Source organism: Plectropomus leopardus, chromosome 4, assembly GCF_026936395.1.
Source record: "Plectropomus leopardus strain MGB_pleo_1.0 chromosome 4, ASM2693639v1, whole genome shotgun sequence".
NCBI lineage: Eukaryota > Metazoa > Chordata > Actinopteri > Perciformes > Serranidae > Plectropomus > Plectropomus leopardus.
Window position 1 is genome coordinate 24,512,109 of NC_142179.1, and position 24,935 is coordinate 24,537,043.

Genomic DNA, 24,935 nt, shown 5'->3' on the forward strand with positions numbered 1-24,935 from the left:
TCATCTCACTTCACACATAGAAAATAGAGTGAGCTATGAGGATGAGACGTGTGATTTAATAAAACCCTACAACTGTGAGAAATAAAAAAAGAGAGAAGAAAGGAAGAAAAATGTGAGAAACAAAGAACTGAGGTGAAAAGATGGGAAAAAATACTGCCAAGAGGAATATTACATTGACAAAAATACAAAGGTGGAGGGAGATCCCCTAAAGATAGGAGGTGAATAGGAGAACCAATAATAATGAAAATGAGCACATAAGGCAGTTCAGTTAGGTGAAGATGGTATCCTGGGTGCTGGACTGCCTGTGTCTATGACAAAGCAATTGAGAGAGGTGGACAGCGAGCAGGATAGCGTAGCTTTCATTTGGTGAGCTAAATAGAGGCCTGATAAAGCTGTCCGTCCTGTCTCGCCACATAAACCTCAAGGCTGTTGAGGTAACAGGAAGAACAAACAGAGCTCCTACCTGTCCGGTCTCGGATGGCCAGGTTGTTCCCTTTCTTCAGGACGATATCCAGCTGGTACATGGCTGGGCTAGGAGGCCGAGGCGGGGGCTCTGCATTACTGGGCCCCACTATGTTGATGCCCTGTGCAGAGAACAGAAGAGTTATATAAGTTATACAGGTTTATCAGAACAGCCCAGCTTATTTCAGTGTTATAATTTTGAGTATAAAGACAAGAAAAACAAAAGGAGGGGAAAAGAAAACACAATACCTCTGTTTCAGCAAAGAAGAGAGGAAGGCATACAGTTCTAGGGCTGAACAATTAATTAAACTATTATTAAAATCCTTATATGGTCGAATGCAACTTATAGGAGCTTTTTTTTTTATAAAAAGGTAAAATGTGTCACAAAATACCATTATAAAGGAAGCATTGTGGTGATGCCTTGGTCTACAAATCATATTCCAGGGGTAAGGGAAAATGCTTGCTTGGTAAAGACCCCAGCAAAAATCACAACATCATCATTTTACTCACAATGCAATCACAATCTGTCGAAATAATTGCAATATGATTTCTTTTTAATATATATATATATATATATGTATATATATATATATATGTATATATAATTTGCATATCATGCAGCCCTATAGAGTGCACAAGTCAAACAAAACTTTGTAGTCAAAAAATGAACACAAACTTGACTATTTTAAGGGCTTATGGTCCATAAGTGCAATAAGCAAGCACATATGAGAGATTAGACTCATATTCTCAAAAATTAGATTGTAGCTATTTCAAAGTAGTCAACATTTTAATAATTCTGATGGATTATAATGGTTATTTCTATTTTAAAAAAGCAGATAACCTTTGATCTGATTCTGTACCATCAATATTTAGAGACCAAGAGAGACTGTTTTTGATTGTTTGTGTCCAAAATGCAAGATAAGAACTTAGCTACAGCATCCCCATGCTCCGAAATAAATCAAATGAGTAGAGCAAAAAGCTTACTGGTAAGACAAGACCAAAAAGGTAAACAGAAAAAAAATCTCACGCTTTGAAAAGTCAATGTTTTTACATTACATAATACGTGCTGCATGTGAAGTTTGACAACTACTCATAGCAAGCATGCAACCTCCTTGGGAGGCCTCTGAGTGTCAGGCCCTTGGAAGAGGTCATCTCTGTGGCTTTACATGTCACGCTGCAGCCCTGAGGTCAGTACTGTACTCCACTCTGACAGGAAGCCCCCACTGGCTCTGATCATGGTTCCCCTTTGAGCCAGAGGCCCATCAGCAAGTCACATGATGAGCAATGCTCTGAGATCCTCCACAGCTTACTTTCATTCTCCATCTCTTGCTCATTTTATTCTTATTCTCTGACCCTCATTTCTTTCTCCCCCACATTAGACAAACCGTGTGTGGGTACTCCTGTCATGTCTATATAGCTATCACACTCTGAGATGAGGCTAAGAATAACCATAAAAGAGCAGAAAAATGCTAGTGGGCCACTGGGATGCTACTTACAGACTACCAAGGATAGCATAAGAGCAGTTCCCACTCGAGAGGAGCAGAAGAGCAGAGTGATCTTTGGACAGCTGGATGCAAGTGGTAAAAGGAGAATGACAATCCAAGAGGATTAACACCATCATCAAAATGCACACTCACTGTGATGCTTTCACAGCATTCCCTGTAATTGTTAATAACATTGTTTCCCCTTACAATAATGCCTGAATGCCCTTAATCATAAACCGACCATGGGCCACTGTCTAAAATAAGAGTGAAGGATGGATTACACCCCCAAACAGTATCTGTATTTGTGTGTGATGATGTGAACTAAATGTATCACAGCTATATACATTTAACACTATTTTTAGAAGTAGCATGATGCTGCTATGGTGTTGCAGTACTGTTCTTCCAGTCTTTAGGGACACTGAGGCTACAGGATAATAATAGTGAGTATAATTAGACTGCGGTCCATGTATGCCCACCGTATTACAGTGATTTTCTTGGGTTGCCCTCAGCATCTCATATAATAATTTATAATGAATACCATGATTAACTTTCATTTCTATGCATGAGGATATGGAGATTAGTAAATATGCCAATCGAGACACAAACAAGCTAGCGCGCGCATGTGTGCGTGTGCAAGTGTGTGTTCGTAAATGTTTGCACTTAAGGCAACAACATGTCAGCACTGGCAGCCCACTGATACTTGCCGAACAGTATTATTACCACTTTCAGCACATTAAAAGCGATAACCAGAAACCACTTACAGTGATCACGTTGGTTTCGGGTCAAATTAATAACAATTACTGGATGATTATTAATACCGATAATACTATCACCATCTAATTGACATTAGCATATTTATTACATGAACATAGAGTGATGAAACAGACAGCTTTATTATTTAGAGAATTTTAGTGACTGTTTCAAACACTTTTTAAATAACTGTACACTCTAAATTAGGCTACTGCACTGTGGATAATTCACTATAATACCATACTGTATAAGAAAGATGGATTAGTGTAGCGCATATTTCCCGCACCGAGAGAGCATTACATGGCCAGGCATTGTCAATCCACTATTCAGAGGGCAACTCCAACCACAGGTGCTCTTCTCGTTCACATTCTGTCTCCATCAATCACAGCCATGACCGTTTTGTTTGAGTAGACTACACAAGGTAGCCTGAGGGACACCAAGTTTAGCTGCTGCATTTCATTGGCTCGTTTCGACAGTTTGTCATGAGCTTCAAGGAGACTACTTTTTTCCTGTCATGATTTCAATGCATGCAACTTCCGTTAGCCAGCTGGAAGCAGACGGTTTAATTCAAGTATTATGGGAGTAAAGTAAAACACAAAAAAAAATCAGTCAGGGTTGGAAATTAGAAGCAGCCAACAGCCAAATGCTGGTAAAATATGCAAGTGGCTTCTAAATTTCTCACTTACCAGCCAAAAAAACTAATCTATAGCGCAGCTGGTAGATTTTGAAATCTGCAACAGTGGCTGGTGAACATACTTGTTAATTTCCAACCCTAAATTCAATTACTGTAGTTTTAATTTTTTTCTTCAATATGTTTTTATGCATTAAAAAGACCCAAATGAAAACTGTAAGGAGACTATTTGACTGATAACTGTAACTGTGATCACTATAAGCAGTTTCCACTGTTATTCCTATGATTATGGTTATCAACATTTTTATGTCCAGGGGGTAGTATAGAATAAACATAGCAGCATTTCAAACCACTGCAGCTGGATGGGAAATGAGGTGTTCTCCATGGGAAAGTCAACCATTAGTACAGACTTTCAAACAGGCACAAACCAGAGGGGAAGGGAGACAGAGTGAATCTTTTAGGGAAGAGAAAAAACTGAAACAAAAAAAAGTAATCTGCTGTTAGGTAACAGGTGCACCAGCTCAAAAAAATATCTGGAGAAATCCGATGTGAACATTCAGGGACAGATAGAGTTCAAGCTGTGTGTTTGGATAAGATAAACCTAGGGTCAACAGTGCATGTAAGTCATTGTAATTGAACTGCTGGTGGATACAACCAATAGGATTGGACATCAGTTGCGAGGGTCTGACCATGTAACATTAAGCCCTTTTATCTATAAACATGACTAACAAACAGTGACACACAGATCGACACAATGTCTAGTCAGGTCTCATCATAACACACAGCGATTAAGAAATAGATAAAAAAAAAAGTCCACAGACACACAGAAAATGCCAGCGCACGTGTTTTTTTTTCTCTGCTGCACATGTATGAGATCTTCAGTACTTTGTATTTTTCAGATGTTGGTATTTATTTTGTGTATCACGTACAGTACCACTAACAAACACACAAGTTAAAAACACAGACACACACTGATGCACACAAATATAATAAGGGGGCACAGGATTTGAAATGGATTTGCAGATGGTGCAGGCTCTTTGAGTGAGCGACAGTACACACGAAGGGATCAATGAAGTCTTTGCTAAAGCAAACAAGCAGATAAAACAGACCAACAGGCTTTCAAGTTAGAACCGTTAAAACCATGTACAGAAAGAACGATACAGTGAAAGACAAGGGTTTCTTTGTGTTGCATATAAAAACGCATGGGTATGGGTGATGTTGATTGGGCTAACTCACTCTATTTAAAATCTCAGGTTTTGCCCAAGATTAGAATGGTTTCAAAAAGTGAGTAAAATCCAGTATCAGTTTGTCTATATAAGAAACCATAATCAGAGTTGGGTTGATTTCAGGTTTTACAGGTTTTAACTGCCGCTAAACTGGCATTTGACGTGTTTTGGCAAATTAAAAGATAGCCTCAATCAGCAACCTGTGCTGATGGCATAACTACACTAAATCCAACTTGTATTGCACTAGTAAATAGGCGATATGAATATGTGATTAATATAAAAATACATTCACGTTTATAATCAGTGTAGGGCCACTAGCGTCTAACAGGTCGTGAGTGGAGCAGCAGCAACACGAAGGAGATCTGAGATCTGTCAGTAGTGGTGGGAGGGGAGAGCGCTGCATATTGTGTTTGTTTACTTAAGTACATGTGGTCTTTGGGGAAACGAGACAATATACTGAAGCTATGACAATGGCAGTGCATATAGATGCAGCAGCCAGTAGCTCCTATATATTGTATATTTATATGTATTTGTATATCCTGTATATTTTTCTATTTTTTTTGCACCATGGCCCCTTCTGCTAAAGCATGACTTTGCTACGAAAGAGAAGCACTTATCATCATCTGGAAAAGTTGTGTGGAGTTTGGATTGAATGGAGCAGACCGTGAGAGGATCCCCACCAACAGCATACACTGATCAGCCAGTCAGACTAGAGGGGAGAAACAAAACTGAAAGCACAAGACAGAGAGAGGGAGGAGAGCCAGCATCAGGGTGAGGCTGACCCCACTTAGACTGAGAGCTGTTCGTCTACCATTCCTTCTCGCTAATGTGCAGTCGCAGGAGAATAAACTGGATGAGATGTGATTGAGGCTCTCTCAGCAATGAGAATCCAGAGACTGCTCTGCACATATCTTCACAGAGACATGGTTAACCCCCAACATCCCGGATCAAGCTGTTGCACTGGATTGGTGGACTTTGTTGGAAGCCATAAGGACACAAGACTCCAATGCAAATTCAAAAAATGCACTGCAGGAATTGAATGATGCCACCAGCAGCAACATGCCCGAGCAATCAGATGAAATTTTCATAGTAGCTGATTTCCATCAACTCATCCTTCAACTCCAAAGATGTAGCAGGATCAAGGACACATGTAATGTTGTTTTTTAAACTTTGTTTAGAAAATGACTAATAAATCTAGCTTCTACCTTCTGAAGAAAACTAAAATTACACCAGTATGGAAACATTTTGGATTTGAAACTGACAAAAGAGATGTCCTAACTGGTTGCAAGCAAGGCGGTGCAGCATGTAGAGCTGAACTTCTTTGCTGGAAGCTCTGTGTCTAGTGCGGCAGTGAGTAAGCAACAGCTGATTGATGAAGCTGAGATGAGGAATTATCTAGACGACACCTCCTTATTGTAATCGGAACATCAAGATAAGATGCCAGCAGGCTGGAGGGAGATCCACAGGGAGCTGAAAGTAAATGACCATCGCTAATAACAAGCTAGGCAACTTGCTGCTGGCCATATTGTGTGTCATTTTTAGTGAATATCACAATAATAAACCTGTGTTTTCTCTTTAAAAAGGACAAACATAAGAAGATAGCAAGAATTCCCCTATCTTTTACATGGTTACATATTCAGTATGATCTTGACTGCACAACTATGTGGTTTGTTTACATTATGTAACAAAAGCGCATATTTAATAGTTTCATTATGGAGAAAGCGCTCCGATGTTTTGGGATGCAACTTGATTGTCGGATGCCTATTAGCTGTTAGAACACGCTGCCATTATGTTCCACTCAAGAGCAGCTGCCTGGTAAAGTGCTACAAGTTCTGGTGGTAAAATTCATTATACCACTCCAGTGCAGTTTTTGGTTTGAAAATTTTAACGTAGCCCCAACCCTAACCACAAACAAATATACAGTAGTGTGTTGAGACATTTTTTTGTTTTTTTAAGGAAACCTATGAAAATGTTATACATTGATGAAATCTCTATTGTTGCCTAACAATTCTCAACCACAGGCAAATAAAAAAGTTACAGTATAAGTAAAGTGAAAATAAGTTAATGCTTAAATACTCACAGACATAAAGAGACACACTCTCACATACACACAGAGACTTTAAGTCTAGAGTCAGTCATTTTGTTCAATGCCCATCACTCTGCTCCATCCTTCAGGACAGACTGTCCCCGAGTCTACTAGACCTCAGCCCTTCCCTCTGCACACCGAGGCCTCAATGGAGAGTCACTCACTGCAGAGACACAGACTACAAACACATTCACAGTGATACAAAAGGAGAAAAGAGCAAGAAAAGAAAAGGCAGCCAAGGTCCACCCCACTCCACCTGCTCTGTTCCTCTGTGTGATTCCTTGAAGCTGACAGAGAACTAAACAACTGCTGCCACAGCCTAATTTTCAGCCTCCCTCAAGTCCCAGAGGGCAAAATAACATTCTGGCAGAGGGAGACCTTACAGAACAACAGACTGGGTGTATGTCTGTGCTTTTTTGGCCTACACTTCACTGCAATTTATCTGTAATAAAAGTATTCTGCCATGATACAGGACACACAAATGAAAATGCAAGATTACAAGATTTTATTTAGGTTTCCGAGCACAAAAAACTTCAAGAATGTTATTAGTTTTTTTTTAATCAAGAATTCTCACTTAAACTTTGTATGCAAAATATAATTTAACATTAATGTCAAAAAATTAGAGCAAGATCTGTGTAAATAAATAGCATCCAGCAGCACAATGTAAATACAGTAAACTAAAGGAGTTCCATTACAGCTACATGTGGCACCAATCCAATGACATTCAACGATCGCAGCACTTTAAATTTACATCAAATAATCCCTGGAGAACTACACTGGGAAGTGCTCTGTGTATTTGAATACAAGCCGTTGGCATTTTGCAGAAAACCCCTCTGACTGAATCCCAACTGAATCCATTCAAATATCAATCAATACCAATTTCCCTTTCCATTAACTACTACTACTTTGATGGGATAAAAGGAGTTCAACATCGCACTGCAAATATTGATGGAGAACTTGAATCCCTAATCATCTCCAGGGGGCTGTTTGTATCTATACATCATTGCATGCACAATGTGTAAGTGTGTGTGTGTGTGTGTGTGTGTGTGTGTGTGTGTGTGTGTGTGTGTGTGTGTGTGTGTGTGTTGCCAGTTCCTTTGTGTTTGTGTGGGTGTTTAGAGTTATCAATAATGAATCAGAGACAGGAGCCTGATCCTTCATCAATAACTAAGATAGATGACGTGTCACACCTCTGAAAAGATGAGAACAAATATCCAATAGGGTATTCCACACTAACAGTTTCCAGCCAGACACAATGCATATAATCTGCTGCTCACAGTCTGAGAGGGAGGGCACAAGAGGGTTAGGACTTGATTATCTGGATACTGCACAAGCATGAGCTTAGAGGCATGTTATGAACTAAAAACCACTTCCAGTCAAGAAAAGATCCACGCACACAATGTCATACCTTGATCAGAGCAGCAGTTGTAATAATACAAAATGAAATTCAATATGACAAAATTACCAACAGGTTTCATGTTGTTGAACTAATGAATTTTACAGCTTTGATGTCCTCTCTCTGGCAGGTTTGTGCAGCAAACTGAAATTGAATCGGTGACCTTTTCACCACCACTTTCTGTTCTAAAGGGGAACACAAGTTTTGGCCTTTTAGGTCAACATCTCCAATGCTTAATCACAATATCAAATAAGGGTGCTCCAATCGGAATTTGGGGGGACATAAAGAGTTGAAATTACTTTGCTTAATTTTAAAGAATAATTCATGCATTACATAGGGTGTTTGGGGTTTGAACAATGATTCTTTGGCACTGCCATGATGTCTGTACAAAACAGCTGGTATGTGTGATATAGTGCTGTGAACTGTTTGACAAATATCTTGTGAAATTTAACTGCTCACCAGAGTTATATCGTGCAAAACAGGCGCTCAGGGCATAGAGTGGGAATGACAGAGGCACTATTCCCCAAATTACAAGTCAAGGTACCATCAAAATGATGTTGAAGCTGTTAAGGTCAAAAGAAGTTGCATGATGTTGATTTGATGCTGTTCACAGTGAGGTCTGTGTATACTGAGGGCACTGCTTTTGAAAGACTGTTGAGTAGCTGTATTTTGCTGATAAGTCAGCATTGTTACAGCAGGCAGCTTTAAGAAATATTCAGAGAGACAAACAACTCAAATCCTGGAGAAATGAAGATGAGAAGAAGGTGGTATAACACAAAGATGCCATGTGGGTAGTGTGGGCACAATACAGGACAAAACAAAGCTGAATGTAAACACTGTCAGAAAACAGCAGAGTTTATCACAGCCTCTACAGAAGCGTTCATGGCAGTGTGTGTGCGGTGAAGGAGAAGACAGACACGGTGTGTCTGTGAAAGGCAGGTAAGCTGGATGTCACGTAAGCAGTAAACCATGAATGTAACAGTGAATGTTCAGTGTGAGTTACAGTTTGTCGGGACCGCCTGGCCAAGTAAAGCCATTTTATGGCATGAAGAAACATTTTCTTTACATGTTTTGTGAAATCTTTGCATGTTTTGTGTTTTGAAGCTCTTCTGATTGGCCTTTATAGAGATAATACAGAACAATCAGTGGCTAAAGTGATTAGATGCAGAAAGTTCAGTGTGGCAATGTTACAAACGTCAAAAGGCTAGCCTGGTCATCTGGCAGCTCAAAAATGTTCCATCTCTTTTTCAGCACATAGTGTGGACAGGCACTCTTCAAGGATGTACTCACAACCAGTACAAGACCCATAACTTCACACTTCCTGACAGGCGTGCTCCTCTGGCTCTGATTGAAAATAACCAGTTGTGAAAGGTTAAACCAAACTCTACAAAAGAAACTCTGGCAGTGGTAAAAGGTGATAATATTGTAAAAACTAGAAGCCTCTGGGTATTATCTATTAAAATAACAAACGAAACACAAAATAAAAAAAAAATGGGTGTTAATGAATGTTCGTCACCCCCCCCCCACCCCCCCCACCAAATTACAATGAGTGTGGTTACATGGACATGAATAACCTGTTGATGAGGCTTATCCTGGTTATGATCATATTTGCGATATGGTGTTTACATGAACAAATAGAAATCAGGTTATACACACTCAGCCCATACATCCCAGTTTCTTTCAGACTACTCCAGCTAGTATGTTCATGTTTTCATAAAACACTCGGCGTTTACGTCCGATCGTGTTTTACTTAACTACATCAACAAAACGTCACAATGAGTGGATCCAGGCCTGCAGTCAACAGGTCAGAGATTTCCAGAGGTCACTACCGACAACACAGACGAGGAAAGGCTAATTATGGAGGTGGAAAACCACAAAATTATCCTTTTTATAAGGACAACCATAGAAAGGAAATGGCGTGGCACACCATATCGGCAGTTATGAGAGTGAATGGATTTATTACTTCTTCTGTACTGATACAGCGTGATTCCGTAATTACCGCAGGAACTCCTCTGTATCGCCACTCCAGCTGATGCTGCGCCATGCCGCACTAAAACCGCAACTGGTGGGAGTTGATGGATGAGGGAGCGCGGAGCAAAGCAGCCGTTCCGCAACGCACATGCAAGCGGTAGAAATCCAGGGTCAGTGAGAGCACTATGTTGCCTGATGTGGTGGTGCTTCACTGTCAGTTAAGTTTCTGCTCTGACTGCTCCGCAGATCTTTTAGCATGAGATAAGAGAGAAATAGAAAGTTTGAATCAGGATAAGACTTAATCCTTGTTCAAGAAAATTTAAAAATTTGCATTCACAGAAGCACGAAGCCTGCATGCAGTCTTCTAGTTACTTTCTATAATTCAGCCATGGGGCAGAAAATACTTTTGTGTTTGAATAAATTTTCTTATCTGCAAGCATCTTTATCCCCCCAGAGTTACTGCTGATGGTGGCTCTGTGATACTGTGAAAGTTGTACTACGAGACTGTGCGCTGTGCCATTGTTAAAGACTTTCAGCAAAGCCTTGCACTTTAAAGCTTGAATGCTGCTTGAAAGCGGCGAAACGGCCTACTGGGAGATTCACATTTAAAGGGCAAACGGGTAAGTTACAGAGCTGCTTAGAAAACTTCCCTTTTGGGATATCAACCGGAGTCGTATATTTCTTATCCTGGATTATATGTCATGACAGTGTCTTTATGGAGGAGGAAGCCTGTATTTAGCCCTGGGCAGTGTGTGGAGCCAGACTATCGTTTCTCACAGCGATGGCAGGTAATTTCCAGGCTCGGCACTTCCATTCCTGCATAACAATAACCTGCTCTTTCTTTGCTCATTAACAAGGATGTTGTGACAGTTCTCCTTCTGTTAGTTGAGATGCTACTTTCTGCTACCCAACATTAAACCTATATTTGTCTGTCCTCTCTGACCAACCGCTTTTCTGTCCAAGAATCCTGTTATCTTTACAGTTTTTACTTATTTACTGTTATCTACAGTCTTGCTGTAGGTCCAAACACTTAAGATGAAAAACTCAATGTCTTAAAAAAGGGAGTAATAGTTGGTTTGCTTTTTACAGTAATATTAAGTGTGGTACCTTAGGCTGGACTAGATCCATGTGCTTCACAAAAAGCAGTGCAAGAGGCCAGAAAGTATCTTTTCCTAATTTCTCTTTTTTTATATAATACACTTGGACAGAATCCATTACATCCATTTATGGATTTACTTTCTTTAAATGGATAACGAAAGACTTTTTTGCATAAGATATGACATTTTTCCATTTTAGCCAGTTAAAATGTGAATAAAATCAGACTCCACAGAGTCCATTACATTGATTTCCATGCTATTTACTGAAAACCGAGATCCATCAGCTCTTCAAAGCCATTACCTGAGCAGTTTAGTAATGATCTGAAATATGATTTTACTTTCCTAGTGCTACCACTGTACATTAATCAAAACACATTATGATGCTCTTTAAGTAAATGTGGCTCTTTAATATAACTTAAATTGATCTCATAATGGGAGCTGGCCAATTAAATCAATTCAACAGTTTAACCGTTTCCATGCAGCCCAAAAATAATCACTCAAATTAGCAATCATCCATCAGTGATCCTCCAGCAGTGGTGAGCGGCCTGGTGTGTAATTCAAGGATACAATACTTGACACGTAGCTGCTGATAAATGCAGTTTAACTGTTGGCACTGAGATGAATGATCTTGCCAAACACTACATCATGCTGTTGAGCCACACTGGCAGGACAATGCAGTTTTGTTTCTCTGGGTCACGTGTTTAAAATTAAAGTCGATGTGTATTTAATTATTCTAGTTTCTAACTAATTAATTAATTAAACCAACAATAGATTGCTTACAAAAAATATCTGCAGATGCCAGTACTTTTATATGGCAATTTATGCCTATGATTGTCCATTTGTCTTTCAACTGCCTAAACATAGGTTACCAAGGATCAGAATTTAATTTAGGCTACGCAGTAGTCTGTATCTCTCGTCTACTCTTTGAGAGTTTGTTTCCTTGAGGGTATGGATCCTGGTCTTGTACAGGCTAAAACATAAGATGCTGGATGAGCGTTGCTATGCAACCACAAGAGAAACACAAAACTAAAATTAACTTCACAGACAGAGATAAAATACATCACTTTGTTTACCACAAACACAAAAATAGTATATAATGTGAGCAGAAAAAGAGAGTCTAACATAAAGGTTGAGCCTCACACAGCTCCTGTCAGACGTGTGATATTTCACAGGCTAATACAGCAATCCCATTATTTCTTGTATGAATTCTTCTTCAGCCACAGAGCCTCGTAACAAGCTGTGCCTGCGCAGAGTATGTAGTCATCCATCAAACAAATATTTCAGGCTTTCAAAGATAAAAGCACACAAACACAGCATCATACACATATGCAACACCTACACACAGAGACATTCACACATTTTACATATGCACATAGAAACACTCACTAACACACAAATTCACACGTTCACATACAGGAACAAAAAAAAAGAAAGAGCCCAGCAGATAGCTGACAGGTCCATTGGGTTTAATGTCTGATTAAAAAAAGCATAATTTGTAATGAACATCAGCCCATGTTATTCCCTTGTGTGTGGTGCTTTGCCATTTCTATCCTAAAATACCAAATCACTAAAACGGGAACAGGCTCATAAATGTGTGACTACAAATGCAGTGTACAGACACACAAGGATAGGACAGGCTCTAGAGGTCTGTCAGCAAGGCCTATTGAACTGCTAGAAATGTATCTTTCATGTACTTGATCTAATTATAGGACATATTGTGGAGGCGGATGGTGGAGAAGAAGAAGAGGAGATGCAGGTTGAAGTTGCTTCCAGCTTTATGTTACAGTATATCTCTCCCTTAAGACCCTCCTGACACTCTCAAAGTTTCTGTTTAAGTGAAGTAACAGTGTGATGTCTACTATGAAAGTTGAACACCCACTTTTAGTTTTTGAAGCCTCTCTTTCTTGTCTATTTTAAAAATAACAGCAGGCAATACCAGCATAGACAGAGTGCACAGAAAAAAGAAAATCTGTGGTTACAGTGACCTTGCAGTACATCAAATATTTAGAGTACCCTTAAGTAACTACCAAATAAATTTAAAAAAAAAAAAAAAGAAAAAGAAAAGTTAAAAAGAATGAGATTCTGCAGAATGTAAGCAACACATGGAAACATACTGAATACTGAAACATTTAAAATTTACCTCTAAATATCAAAAATAAATTGTTTTATTGGTCATCTAACACTTTTAAAAATCTACACCCAATAAATCAATGAAATACAGTAAACTCAAATAAAATGTTGCACTTACAGTAAAACCCTCACACTGCTGATTGAGCCATATTTCCATGCAGCCAGCTTTAGTCACAGATGGAAATGAGTTTGTCAGAAACTAAAAGTCATTATCACTTCGTCAATAATTATTAAATCATCACCACTCTCTGCTGCCTCTTTTCATCAGAATCACCTTCTCTCTCCTGCTCTCTTTACTTTTTCTCCCTCTCAGTAAGAACACGTGACAGTATCACAATCACAAAACAACCTTTACTCAGTCTGGGACTCAATATTATTAAATACTCACACAATATAATGTAAATTTTTGTGCAAACCGATGGCACAGATAAATATGCAACGTATGCACATATTTCTCTTTCGCATCACACAGTGGCAGCCACAAAGCCTTGAAAAATGTTCTCCATTAAACTCTCCCCACCAAATAAGCTGCTCCATTAAAATACCACTATCTGAGGGCCATTACTGAGCCTCTCCTCCCCTGAGTATGTGCAGCCGGGTAATGTGACAGAGCGCAGAAACAGTGCAGGGCTCAGGCAGGTAAACAGCCAACAGCCACTCTGGTATATAATGAGGTACCTTTGGTGTGTGCTTTCCCTAATAACAGTCTGGCAGTGCACTGTACAAAGAGCAAGTGTCTTCACTTTGTCTTGTAGCTTCTTAGATAAAGCTGGTCTCAGACCGGGGTAATGAGTCTCTTGATGCAGCAGCTATAATAATTTCCTGCTGATAACAGCTGTAACACTTCCAAATGTGTTTGAATACATGACAGTTAAAACACTTGTAAGTACATAAGTGAACAGTGACAAATATATATTAACACCTTGATAACACCAAAATAATGAATATTAAATCTGTCAATACTGGGGGACAAGGGATTTTAGTCATTTGCATGCAGTGCAGACATCTTATGTTTACTATTAAACTACTATTAAACTCACATTTACCTCTGAATGTCACTGCTTTCCCTGAGACACATGCAGATGTCACCACACACTCTCCCTCTCCTTTCCCATTATCCTGACACTAAAAGATGGTTTAACAGCCCAGATGGTGTTATTTCACAGTATATCAATTGTTCATGATCACAAAAGAGAAACTTAGAGAGAGAGCCACAGTCAATGAGATGGAAAGCAATAAAGTGATTAAAAAGTGCAATGACACAGTGACTGAGAGGGGAAAACTTGCTCATTTGTTCAACGTCAGTACAAGAAAGAGTAAATTGAACTATCGGCCTCATTTTTCAAGGATGAAAAAACTTTGCACATTGTTGGGTTTTTTTTTGTTTGGTTGGGTTTTTTTTGGCTTTTTGATTTTATTATGATAGGAAAGCATAAGTGTGAAAGGGGGAGAGAGAGGGGACGACATGCAGCAAGGGGCTGCAGCCTGGGTGCCCCCCCACTCTGCACATTGTTGCTGAGAGGATTTATGAGGTTTGTACTACAGCTATACTGAAAACGTGTTTGGCACCTTCAGCTGGAAAATGAGCTGTTGTCCAAAGCAAAAAGAATACTGCATACTACATACCACATACTACAACCACCCACACTCATTATACAGGATGAACTGTGATGACAGGAAATTTTCATACACTTAATACTTGCAGGTTTTCAGTGCAGTAAGTGAACCTCAAAACTTTTTGGCACATATTAAAATATGTCCATAGCACAGCGTATAAAAAACTGTGGAGTAAGGAATTCTGACAGTAGAAGTTTGCTCAGATTCGTGCTCCATTTTATTTGACTTAATCAGGATATTATTGAGGTTAAGTTCTTGTAGAGCTGCTTGTATTTAGAGAACATTTTAAATTCAGAGAGTTGCACTTTTATGGTTAGATGAAAAAAAGATGAAGAAAAGCATGGTATATAATAGTTGTCTACCTAAGATATACATATATATATTTTTTAATTATCTCTATCGAAACTTGGAGATGGTCTTATAGAATTTACTTGTAATAATGCCATAACGTAGCCAAATATTACCATTACTATGTTTTATTCAAGTGTAAGTTATACACTATATGAATAGTTGCTATATCTCTCACTGACCTATAATTGCATGATAAGCAGAGTTTTGTGGATAGAACAAACAAAAAAAATCAATTAGCTAGGTAGGATATAATTACCATAAAGGGTGATATGGTCCTGTGTTTTTCACTAACTTCCATACTACTTGGGTCACATACAGTGTTACTGATTAATGAAATTTAAGATTTTTGGTGGTAGTTACTTAGACTGAAAATTTGACAGCTGCCACATAACATGAACATAGCATTAGTTATGCTTTTAATGTCCTCTTAATTTCTAATTTGCTGGCATATAATTCTGTTACTTTGGCTTTACACCTTGCGTCACACTGGAGTGAATCCACTGTTAGGTGTTACATAGTATAGTGTCTAAACATGACGTATGTCTTTAACTTGTCTATACTATAAAGTCTGACTTGGCAGAATCAGTTCTCCCAATGATATGCGGTGCAACATCTATCATGTGATCAGCTTCCAAAGGATTCAACATGCATCCTTCCTTTACTTTAATCAACAGCTCTTTATACATCAGTGATTTAAAAGGTTTACTTCCCAGAAGATGAATGAACACCCAAAGGGCTCTTAATTAAATAATGGCTCCTCTGGAATTGTCATTAAACGACCAAATATTAATCTCTCTTCTCTCTTTTTCTTTCTGGAACAAGTAACTGTCATTAATCTGTCAGACGTGAGCCCAATTGTGTTGAGCACAATGACTGATGAGAAAAAAAGAATAACTATTTCAGACAGCTTGGAGTGACTAAACAGTGAATGCAAAGTGAAAATGCATTATTATAAAGCCTTTTAACAACGATGGACAGTGGTGAAGCCGAAATCAACACATCAATCAACACTAATTCTCATGTTGATCATGATCAGTGACGACAAAGACTTTGTCACCTGTCTGCTAAAGTTCAAGGTATCCTGCATTGACATATCTCGATGAGAAGAGGAACGCTTACTCGTGGTTTCACATTTCCCTGTGGTTAGAGTAGGGCTGGGTATCGCAACTCAAAACCTTTAAGGCCAAACAAAATAACCCAGTAACAAGTAGTATCTGGAGTTCTCATGTAAAACAGTAGCTGCTTTCAATCCTCCTTCTACCCAGACTAAGAAAAAGACTTGTATGGTTTTGCTCAAGTTAATCACTACAAACGTTATTCAATCTAATGCGATGAGCAATTGGCCCACTACAACAGCAGCTACAACTCGTGCAGTCTGTGGAGTAGTGAAGCCGAGTGCAGCGTATTTGACGGAGTTGGCAGTTCAGCTACTAAAACGTTCGTAAGTATAGCTATACTGCACGCCTGTGGCATCCAATGAGTTATTCTATTAGTATCGGTATCATGAGTGAGAGCAGTATTGACCCCTAACTCACTTCAAAAGACCTTAATGTGCAGACTGTGGGAGAGTCAGCATGCACATGTATTAAATGATTTGGGGAAAGGGGGACAGAGGATCAACTGAGGACAGAAGTCTCCGTGCTGACTTGCGTTCCCTATCTGTCTCTGTGGACATCCAGTTCAGAGCAGCAGGAGAGCTGCATAAATTCCTGTCAAAGCACATTAGGATATGCTCAAAGTTTTTAAACCCTGTGGACAATGCTGATCCTACTGCTGGTGGACAAACAAGGACCTTTTTAATGCGTTAAGACACAATGCTGGAACTGTAAGTTTACACATACCTAGATAAACACTAGATTAAGAATAATTAGAGGAAATAGATGTAAAATTGGATGGTATACATTCTCTAATATTCACCTATACTTATGTTATTTTGTGTGATTATTTGCCATAAAAACATGCAATAAATAACGTAAACAAGGAGAGGAAAACAAGTTGAAAAGACTTACACATTCTCTAGGTGTCATGCTTGACAACTTGACTGAATTCATTAATATTATCCACCCACTGAACCTTAGGCTTGGGTGTGCTGACAGTAAATGTAATGGTGTGAGTGCGTATATATGTATAGTTATGTAACATCTTCTCTTTACATTGCAGCAGCACTATGGGACAAAGGGGAACAAAGTGGTAATACTTGAAACCTGAGTCATATCCAATAAACATGTTAAGTCTTGCATCAAAAAAGCTAGACAGAGCAGAGGGAAGGACAGAGAAGATGGAATAAAGAGGCTAATAGCTAAATAAAGACAAACAGACAGAGAGATAAAACCGTTGAAGTGGAAACATCATCTCTTCAATTCAGTCCTTTTCTGCGGACCACAATAAGCCATGAGACTCACGACAAAGGAGCAGCACCCTTACGCTCTGCTCTTTATAACACCCGCATCCTGCTCATCATGATCTCTGTTTCACCCTAGCTGCCCTGTGTGTCACTCTAATCTATAGCTCTGACCTCCATACCCAGCATAGTAACCCACTTTCAATCCGTTCTGCCAGCTGTATCAAGACACCCCCTCCCAGCTGCACCAGATGTCAGGGCTGAGCTGCTTGGTTTAGCCCATTTTGGTTGATGATGAAATGGGTGGTCGACAGATAACATATACGAGAGGAGACCAGAAGAGGGGATAGCCTCTTTCATGGTAAATCCCATGATGAGCGAGATTAAGTTGTAGTCTGTGAATATGCATGTGTGTATTTATCTACAGTCTCTACTGTATGTCTGTGTGGTTAACCCCTAACTCACGCAATCCATGATAAGCTCTTGTTTCCCTCTACTTGAGCAGCTTGAAAATTGTTTGGCAGTGTTTCAATCTTCCTCATAGCCATTCATCTACTGCAGTATGGAAGCTTAATGAGGCATTATTTGAATAAAAAATGGTTCTGTTTTAAAAGTTCTCGATGCATATGTTGTTTTTCTCGTGTCCTGTTGCATCTGGCTAGTGATTTATGACTCAGTGGTCCAGTTAATGGATTGTGATTGCACAAGTAAATTAGTTTAATTCAGTTTAAAGCACTGATTTAATTCAGTTAGTTTGAATTTTACTGTGCTGAGGAAAAGGCTAGGCCAGTAGAGCATGACAATAGACAGTATTATAGTTCATTGAGATGCCATGCCACAGCAAAATGTTAAGATTTAATCACTGCACGTATTATTCTGATTATATGTACTTGGTTTTTTTCTGTGGTAGAAAAATGTTCTGGAAAAAGTGATTAAACACAGCAGAATATAAGAGCCTTTTTGTCTGTTAAAAGATTTACTCCTGTTTGGTCTGACTCCGGGGATGTAAACCGTAGCTATCAACCTGCCTCAAGGCTGTTGGTTTCGGTTGCCATTCTCCCTTCCCTCCGCTCTCTGCCCGTTATTATTTCCAAATCCCTTTCTCTATGGGACACAACAACAATCTCTGCCTGAACAACTTGTACACTGTAAATAACATGTTTTGTCTTCTTTGTTCTTTCTGCGAATTGTTGTAAAAATCTACCATTGATAAAAACACTTGTGAGCGCATGTCGAAAAATGCCCAGTCTCTATCTTGCAGGACTTTCGTGGCAGATGTTGATCTGTTTTCTGACATGGCCAGCCACATCTTGTATTTGGTGCATGTTTCCTTCACACGAGCTTCTGTGATATTGTGATAAGAATGGTCTGCTGGAGCCACATAAAGCCAGCGACTTGTCTGTGGTTTTAATGGAAACACCAAGTTTAGTGTGTTTAGAGCATGTATAGTCATGCTTTACCTCGAGGGCAATGATTGGCAAATTATGTTTGTGTTTTTATCACTAAAAGCTGAATCACACAATGACAAACAAATGTTTTTTGTGTGCTGTTGCCATTTCAAAGACAGTGATCGCTTCCCTATGTGCATATGTTCCACAAAACAAGTTCACCCCAACACGGTTTTGCAAGGGCCCGGTCACTGCTTCAGGCATCACCTGCGATGACTGTAAAGAAATATAACAAGCAATAGCGTTTTTACCTCTATAGCAGTAAGATAACTGTGATTTGAGACCTTTCTCCAACGCTGAGACAGTGCTGTGGAGATAGGTCTGGCAACTAACTTCTGCCTAAATAAGTTTTAATGTCTGAGTGCTGATTTTGGGGGAAGTGAAGCTGTTGACTATTTGTGAGGGATCCCTTTTTCCTGACCGTAGATGTGACATCCAGCATACCCCTGTTCACAGAACGTATCTGCAACTCCCCTGTCACTGACAGCACGATTAAAGCATCCTGGCCAGTTCATAGCTGACACTTTAACACCTCGCCATGTAGAAACGTCTCATCATACCTTTCATGAAAAACCCACATATAGAAAAGGAAATTTTTTTCACATTTCTGTAATTTTGTCAGCTGTAGATTGAAACTGTATAACTGTAATTGAACACCACATCCTGACACAAGCTGTATCTTACTTCCCTTTGCAGCCATTCGGCTGAGAGGTGACACATGGTGAGTTGTGACAAATTACGTTCACAGGTACGGTGACAAGGAAATGTTTGCTTTCAGAACATTTGAGATATGAGTTTGCCTTGAATTCAGTAGGTTAATGCTAGACTAACAGCACTCTTGTCTGCTGCATCTGACAGCTGCACAACCCAGCCACTCTCCATAAATAATGAAGAGGAAAGATCTTCCACTGAGAAAAAAAGATGGAGGAGGAGAAGGTGGGAGGAGGTGAAACAAGACCGGGGGGAAGAGTGAGCCAGTAAAGGTAGAGCATGATCAAGAGAGACAGAGGAAGAATGGCAGCTTGAAAGAAAATACAAGGTGTACATTGATGAACGGAAAACAGCAGAGAATGTTATGACAGCATGAAAGATGGAAACAGGAATAAATAGGAGATGTGAGGAGGGAAAATGACGACAGGTAGATATACAGACTGAAAAATAGATAAGAAAACTTTCTGGTGCACAAACAAAGTCAATAAGATTAAAAAATTGAAAAACATCTCTCACACAACAAGCATGCTGGCAGACTGCAGAGCATTAGCAGGTTTTTCCCATGTGCTTGTCACCACTGAATTCTGTGCCGTGACAAACTGAGCAGGGAGCGTCAAGTGTTGCTGACATCGCAGACAGACAAGCTGGTCACCCTGCTGCCTACCGAACCTGTCAACGGGCCAGAAGCGAGTCAATGCCAGTTCGAGATCACGCTGACACGCCTCGCAAACAGAGTGCAGTGTCGCTTTGAACAGAGGAGAGCGCATCCGTCAGGAACATGCAGATCCAGGCCTCCATGTGCTGGCTCAGCAGAAAAGAACCAGCCGAAAAATATTGCTGATATGCTTCTTTTGAAGCATTACCATCTCCCACCCCCTAACAAGACAGTACATATACGGTATAAATTTGGGCTTCCAGGTATCGGAAAGATAGAAGCACCCCTTTTTGGATTCCTATCAAAATAAAGAAAGATAAACATCCCTTCTGATACATTATTTTTTATAACCTTGAAATGTCAAAGGCTATTTCTCATTAGTTGCTCATTGCATTTCTCTTTATAATGCATAAATGGGTGTCAAATTTTACTGTTTCAATTCCAACCACCCAGCAGCACAGGTTTGATTTGAGGAGCAGATGCCTGAAATCTAAAACTCAATCAATAAGCGCATACTAAAAGTAGCAATGTGATGAGGGTAAGTAATATGAGTAATACATGTACAGTAATTATGGAGACGCTCATAATATCAACTACTACAAAATATGTTGTCCTCTCATGACTGCTGCAACAATAGCATTTCCATGTACATTTAAAACCAACATAAGTCACCATTAGGACATCATTATGTCTAGACACAGGTTTTTTGGGTGTTTTTTTTTTATGAAGCTGAGCTGTATGTCTGATTATTATAAGGGACAAGGCTAATACCAATGCCACAGTTTAATAAGCAACTGAATGACTAGGTGCTAGGAGGACATTTATCACAGAGCAATCATTTATTTGACTGCACAAGTCAAATTCGTAAAACGAATGTAGTACTCCAATGTAGCTCTATTTTATGAAAATGAACATGTGTTTACAGGCCAGATGTGCATATAGCTCCACAATGAAATTTGTGAATTTGATTTACTAGTTACTTTTTCATCTTGCTTGTTCAGTTTATGTGGATTCTCCTGCAATTTAACCTGTTGCACCTTATTTACTGCATATGACTAATCACAACTGTTGATGTGCCGTGTCTCACATGTTGAAGAAAGATTAAAAAAAACCTGAGAACATAAATACACACTGAACAGTTTTAATGGGAGTGCTGCCCTGCATACATGCTGTACACTTCATGATGTTTAAAGAAGCACCGGGGCCAGCATGCCTAACACCTCAGAGTGTTTTTTATGTTTTTCCTTGTTTGCACATCTACTACTGCTCGTTTTAACAAGCAACCTCCTCTGACTTGGTGATTCTGTGAGATGGTGTTGTGAACTCAAAGAGGAGTGAAAAAAAAGGCAACTATCATCTCATTTCAAATGCACTCCTGTGTGTTGCAGCTCCCCTGTGAATCATTTAAACTCTTACTATGGTGAAAAACGCTTACAGAGCCAGTAGTGGTATTAGCATTTTTTGTCTCATGGTATACTACACCTTCTCCAGTGCATACTAATGAGACAAAGAGGAGATTCTGTCCAACATTCTTTTTTTTTCATTTCATACTTGAAGTATATTTCTTCTTTTCCTGCCAGTGAGGACTTCCCTGAGTTGGGCTGTAGGCAGCCATCTGTTATGAGATGCCCCCAATCTTAATTAAATTTACAGCATTTTATTGATTGCGTGACAAGGCACAGCCTCTCATCAGTAGTGCTGCAGCAGCGAGGGCAAGCACCCATTCCCATCGCTGTCTGAGTCGTGATGGTGGAGTATAGATCTGGTACGAACAGCATCCTTTCAAATAAGACTGTGTGCCTTACATGAATACAGTATTTATTTAGATCATTCGATTTTTAAATTCATCTTAATCTGCTCCAACTCTCTGTCTGAAATTCAGTGAAAGCTTTATGGAAGAGCAATTCTTGTGAAAGAATATTAAGCTGTCCAATTGACAACAGAATCAGAATCAGTGGGAGCTGCAGTATTTGGGACAATAAATAGTGCTAAAGCACAGCCTGCACCGTAAGAGGTTAGGAACAGTGACCAGATGGGCTGGCATCACTCTGGGAGTCTATTTATCTACCACAGACCTACAGAAAATATTTCTTGGCTAACTAATAAACCTAAGCACTAAATCCATTTCTTTGTGATAAGTAGCATGCAGTAAATTACCACAACATGCCTTCAAATTAAACCTCCAATCAAATAGATCTTGATTTTAACTACATATAGCATATAGAGTTTGGCTCTGTGCCCAGGAGTGCATTCCCTACACACCATGAGGGTGGTGCTGATCGAGAAAGACTGTGGCACCACCTCCACACTGGCAAACAAACCATCTGGCAGAATGACAAGAGTGCTGACCTTTCACACCATTGTCTTTGTTTAAAAAAAGTGCAAAGACTGAGAGGTGAGAGGAATAAGGAGTAAATTGCAACAAGCAGGTGATGGATAAGAAGCAATGTGCCAAGTGATGAAGAGACAGAAAAGCAGAAATTGTGAAAAGCAGAGCAGGAGAGGAAAAGATAGAAAAACTGAACAAATTTATGTGATTAATAAATATGTACATTACACAGGCCTGACTGAGCTTTTTTATTCAGACTGTGCAGTTTATTGGAATGAACAGGCTTCAGCTGAGAAATGCAGTTTTCTTGCCTCTATATGAAAGGCACATTAAATTCCAATGTACCCGAAAGCTTCTGAGCAATAGCCACGTGCATAACAACCCCTCCATAGTGCTATTTACATACAGAGTAAGGTGGATGCAGATATTCTTCACCTTCAACTGATTGTGCCACTTAATGTTAACACCAATAAATAAGCAAGTCCACAAAAAGAGTATTTTCCACAAAAGCTCAATTTATCAGTTTACTATCGTGAATGTGTTTAGTTTTAATGTCATAGGAACCAGTGAAGTATGCTGCCCATTTCACATTGAGCTAATACAAAAACCAGCAACCAACCAGCCAAATTGTGCAACTGTCTCTAATCTACCACATCAGCAAAGAGCGAGCCACCTCCTCTCCAGGTCTCCCTGGCTGGAACCTTTACACCAGCCAAATGCTGCAAGTGTTTGCTGTTGCTGAGCTCTGCTAGTGCATGTTGAAGGGTAATCTGTCATAGTTTGGAAATTCTTTTAGAATTCGGAAACTTAATTTTGAAGCCTGAGTAGCATAAGTGGCTGATGAATGTTGTAATCTAGCAGCCTAAACCAGTTGCTTATAAACAACAGTTTGTTTCCCAGCCTGAGATTTTCTTTGTTATTGAATGAAGGACAGACAATTAAATCAATCTTTAACACTTTGGGGATGATGCTGATACAAAGACTTGAATATATAAGGGGATCCTGTGAGCAGTTATATGAAAATGAGGACATCCCATCCATATGGAATGAGTTTATATAACGTAAAGAAGAAGAGGGGCATCTTTCTGATGAGGTTTCAGTTCCTTTCGAAAGTTATCTTCATCTATCTACAGACATTTTCAGTTAGTTAAGAGTAAGTATCCACAATATGTCTGATGTAGTACATTAGGCTTAAGCTGTATTAAGGTACCCAGGTGTCCGTAAAATCCAACATCCAGCATCCAACAATGCTGTATTGAGGCGATGTATTGTGGTGCACAACACGAGGTTAGTCTCCACTGGTGTAACAGGCAGCTGAACTAAAAAAGATGGTAACTGCAAGTGGTGGGGATAACGTTACACAACTTGTCAAAAACAAAAATGCCTTTTCTTGAGATGACTTCATGTGTCATCATTATTCTATGGGCCATAAGTATTTACATTCAACGCGAGTCTAAGAAGGCTAATTGCATATCAGAAGCACAGCACTGTAGGCTAGACAATGACATACATGCAACAATGACTTTTATCAGTAATTATTTGGGCTTTTACGCTCTTTTTTTGGTGGTTGTTGTTGTTTGTCATGTTTTTAACAAATACCGTCACATACCATTCAGCCTTTTGAAATGTCAGGTAGGTGTTTAAGTATAAAAAATAGATACTGCACTAGCCTAAAGTACATGCAATTCACATGACAAAATGAATGATTCAGTCACTTCTCAGAAACATGACATTCTTTATGAGACTAAGGTGCAGCTGCTGCACTTACTGCTTAAAACACAGTGGCCCCTCCCTGGAGAGACCAAGTGTGCATTATTCATGTACTGTACAGGGTATGCAAGCAGTACAAAATAAACTATTCAGGAATTCAGACACAAGTTGGTACTTTTCTTGCAGCCATTTCTTAGAAGGAAGTGAAAATATCTGCCTCCTTATTGATGAATGAAATTTTGAGTGATGTGAAAACAACTGTTTTCTTAAGTGCTTTGCCACACACAATGATCTTGAAAATTAATGAAACTCTTCATCAGTGAAGAGAGTCACTCACATCTTCTCATTTGACCATGCCTCTTCACCCTCCTCAAGCAATCCCCTCTATTTTCACCTGTGGTGGTCTTTTCTCCCTCTTTTCTCCTATCCTCTCTCACCCTATGTCATCTCTGTTGCTTTGCCTCAATCTTACTTTCCTCCTTTCACTTCTTATCAATTTTCTCGTCCATCTCTCTCTTTCCTGTTCCCCAGCCACGGCTA

General features: G+C 39.4%; 1 protein-coding gene across 8 annotated transcripts in view; it reads right to left on the minus strand.

Annotated features, from left to right (window-relative positions):
• Positions 1-24,935, minus strand: part of mctp1a (multiple C2 domains, transmembrane 1a) — a 162,823-nt gene that overhangs the window by 105,279 nt on the left and 32,609 nt on the right. For all 8 annotated transcript variants that reach the window (XR_015776463.1, XM_088076899.1, XM_088076897.1 and 5 more), the window contains exon 2: positions 464-584. Coding sequence is in view for 7 of the 8 variants with exons in the window: in XM_088076899.1 (XP_087933025.1) it covers positions 464-584 (121 nt within the window). In the remaining variant the exon portion in view is untranslated. The remainder of the gene's footprint in view (positions 1-463; positions 585-24,935) is intronic.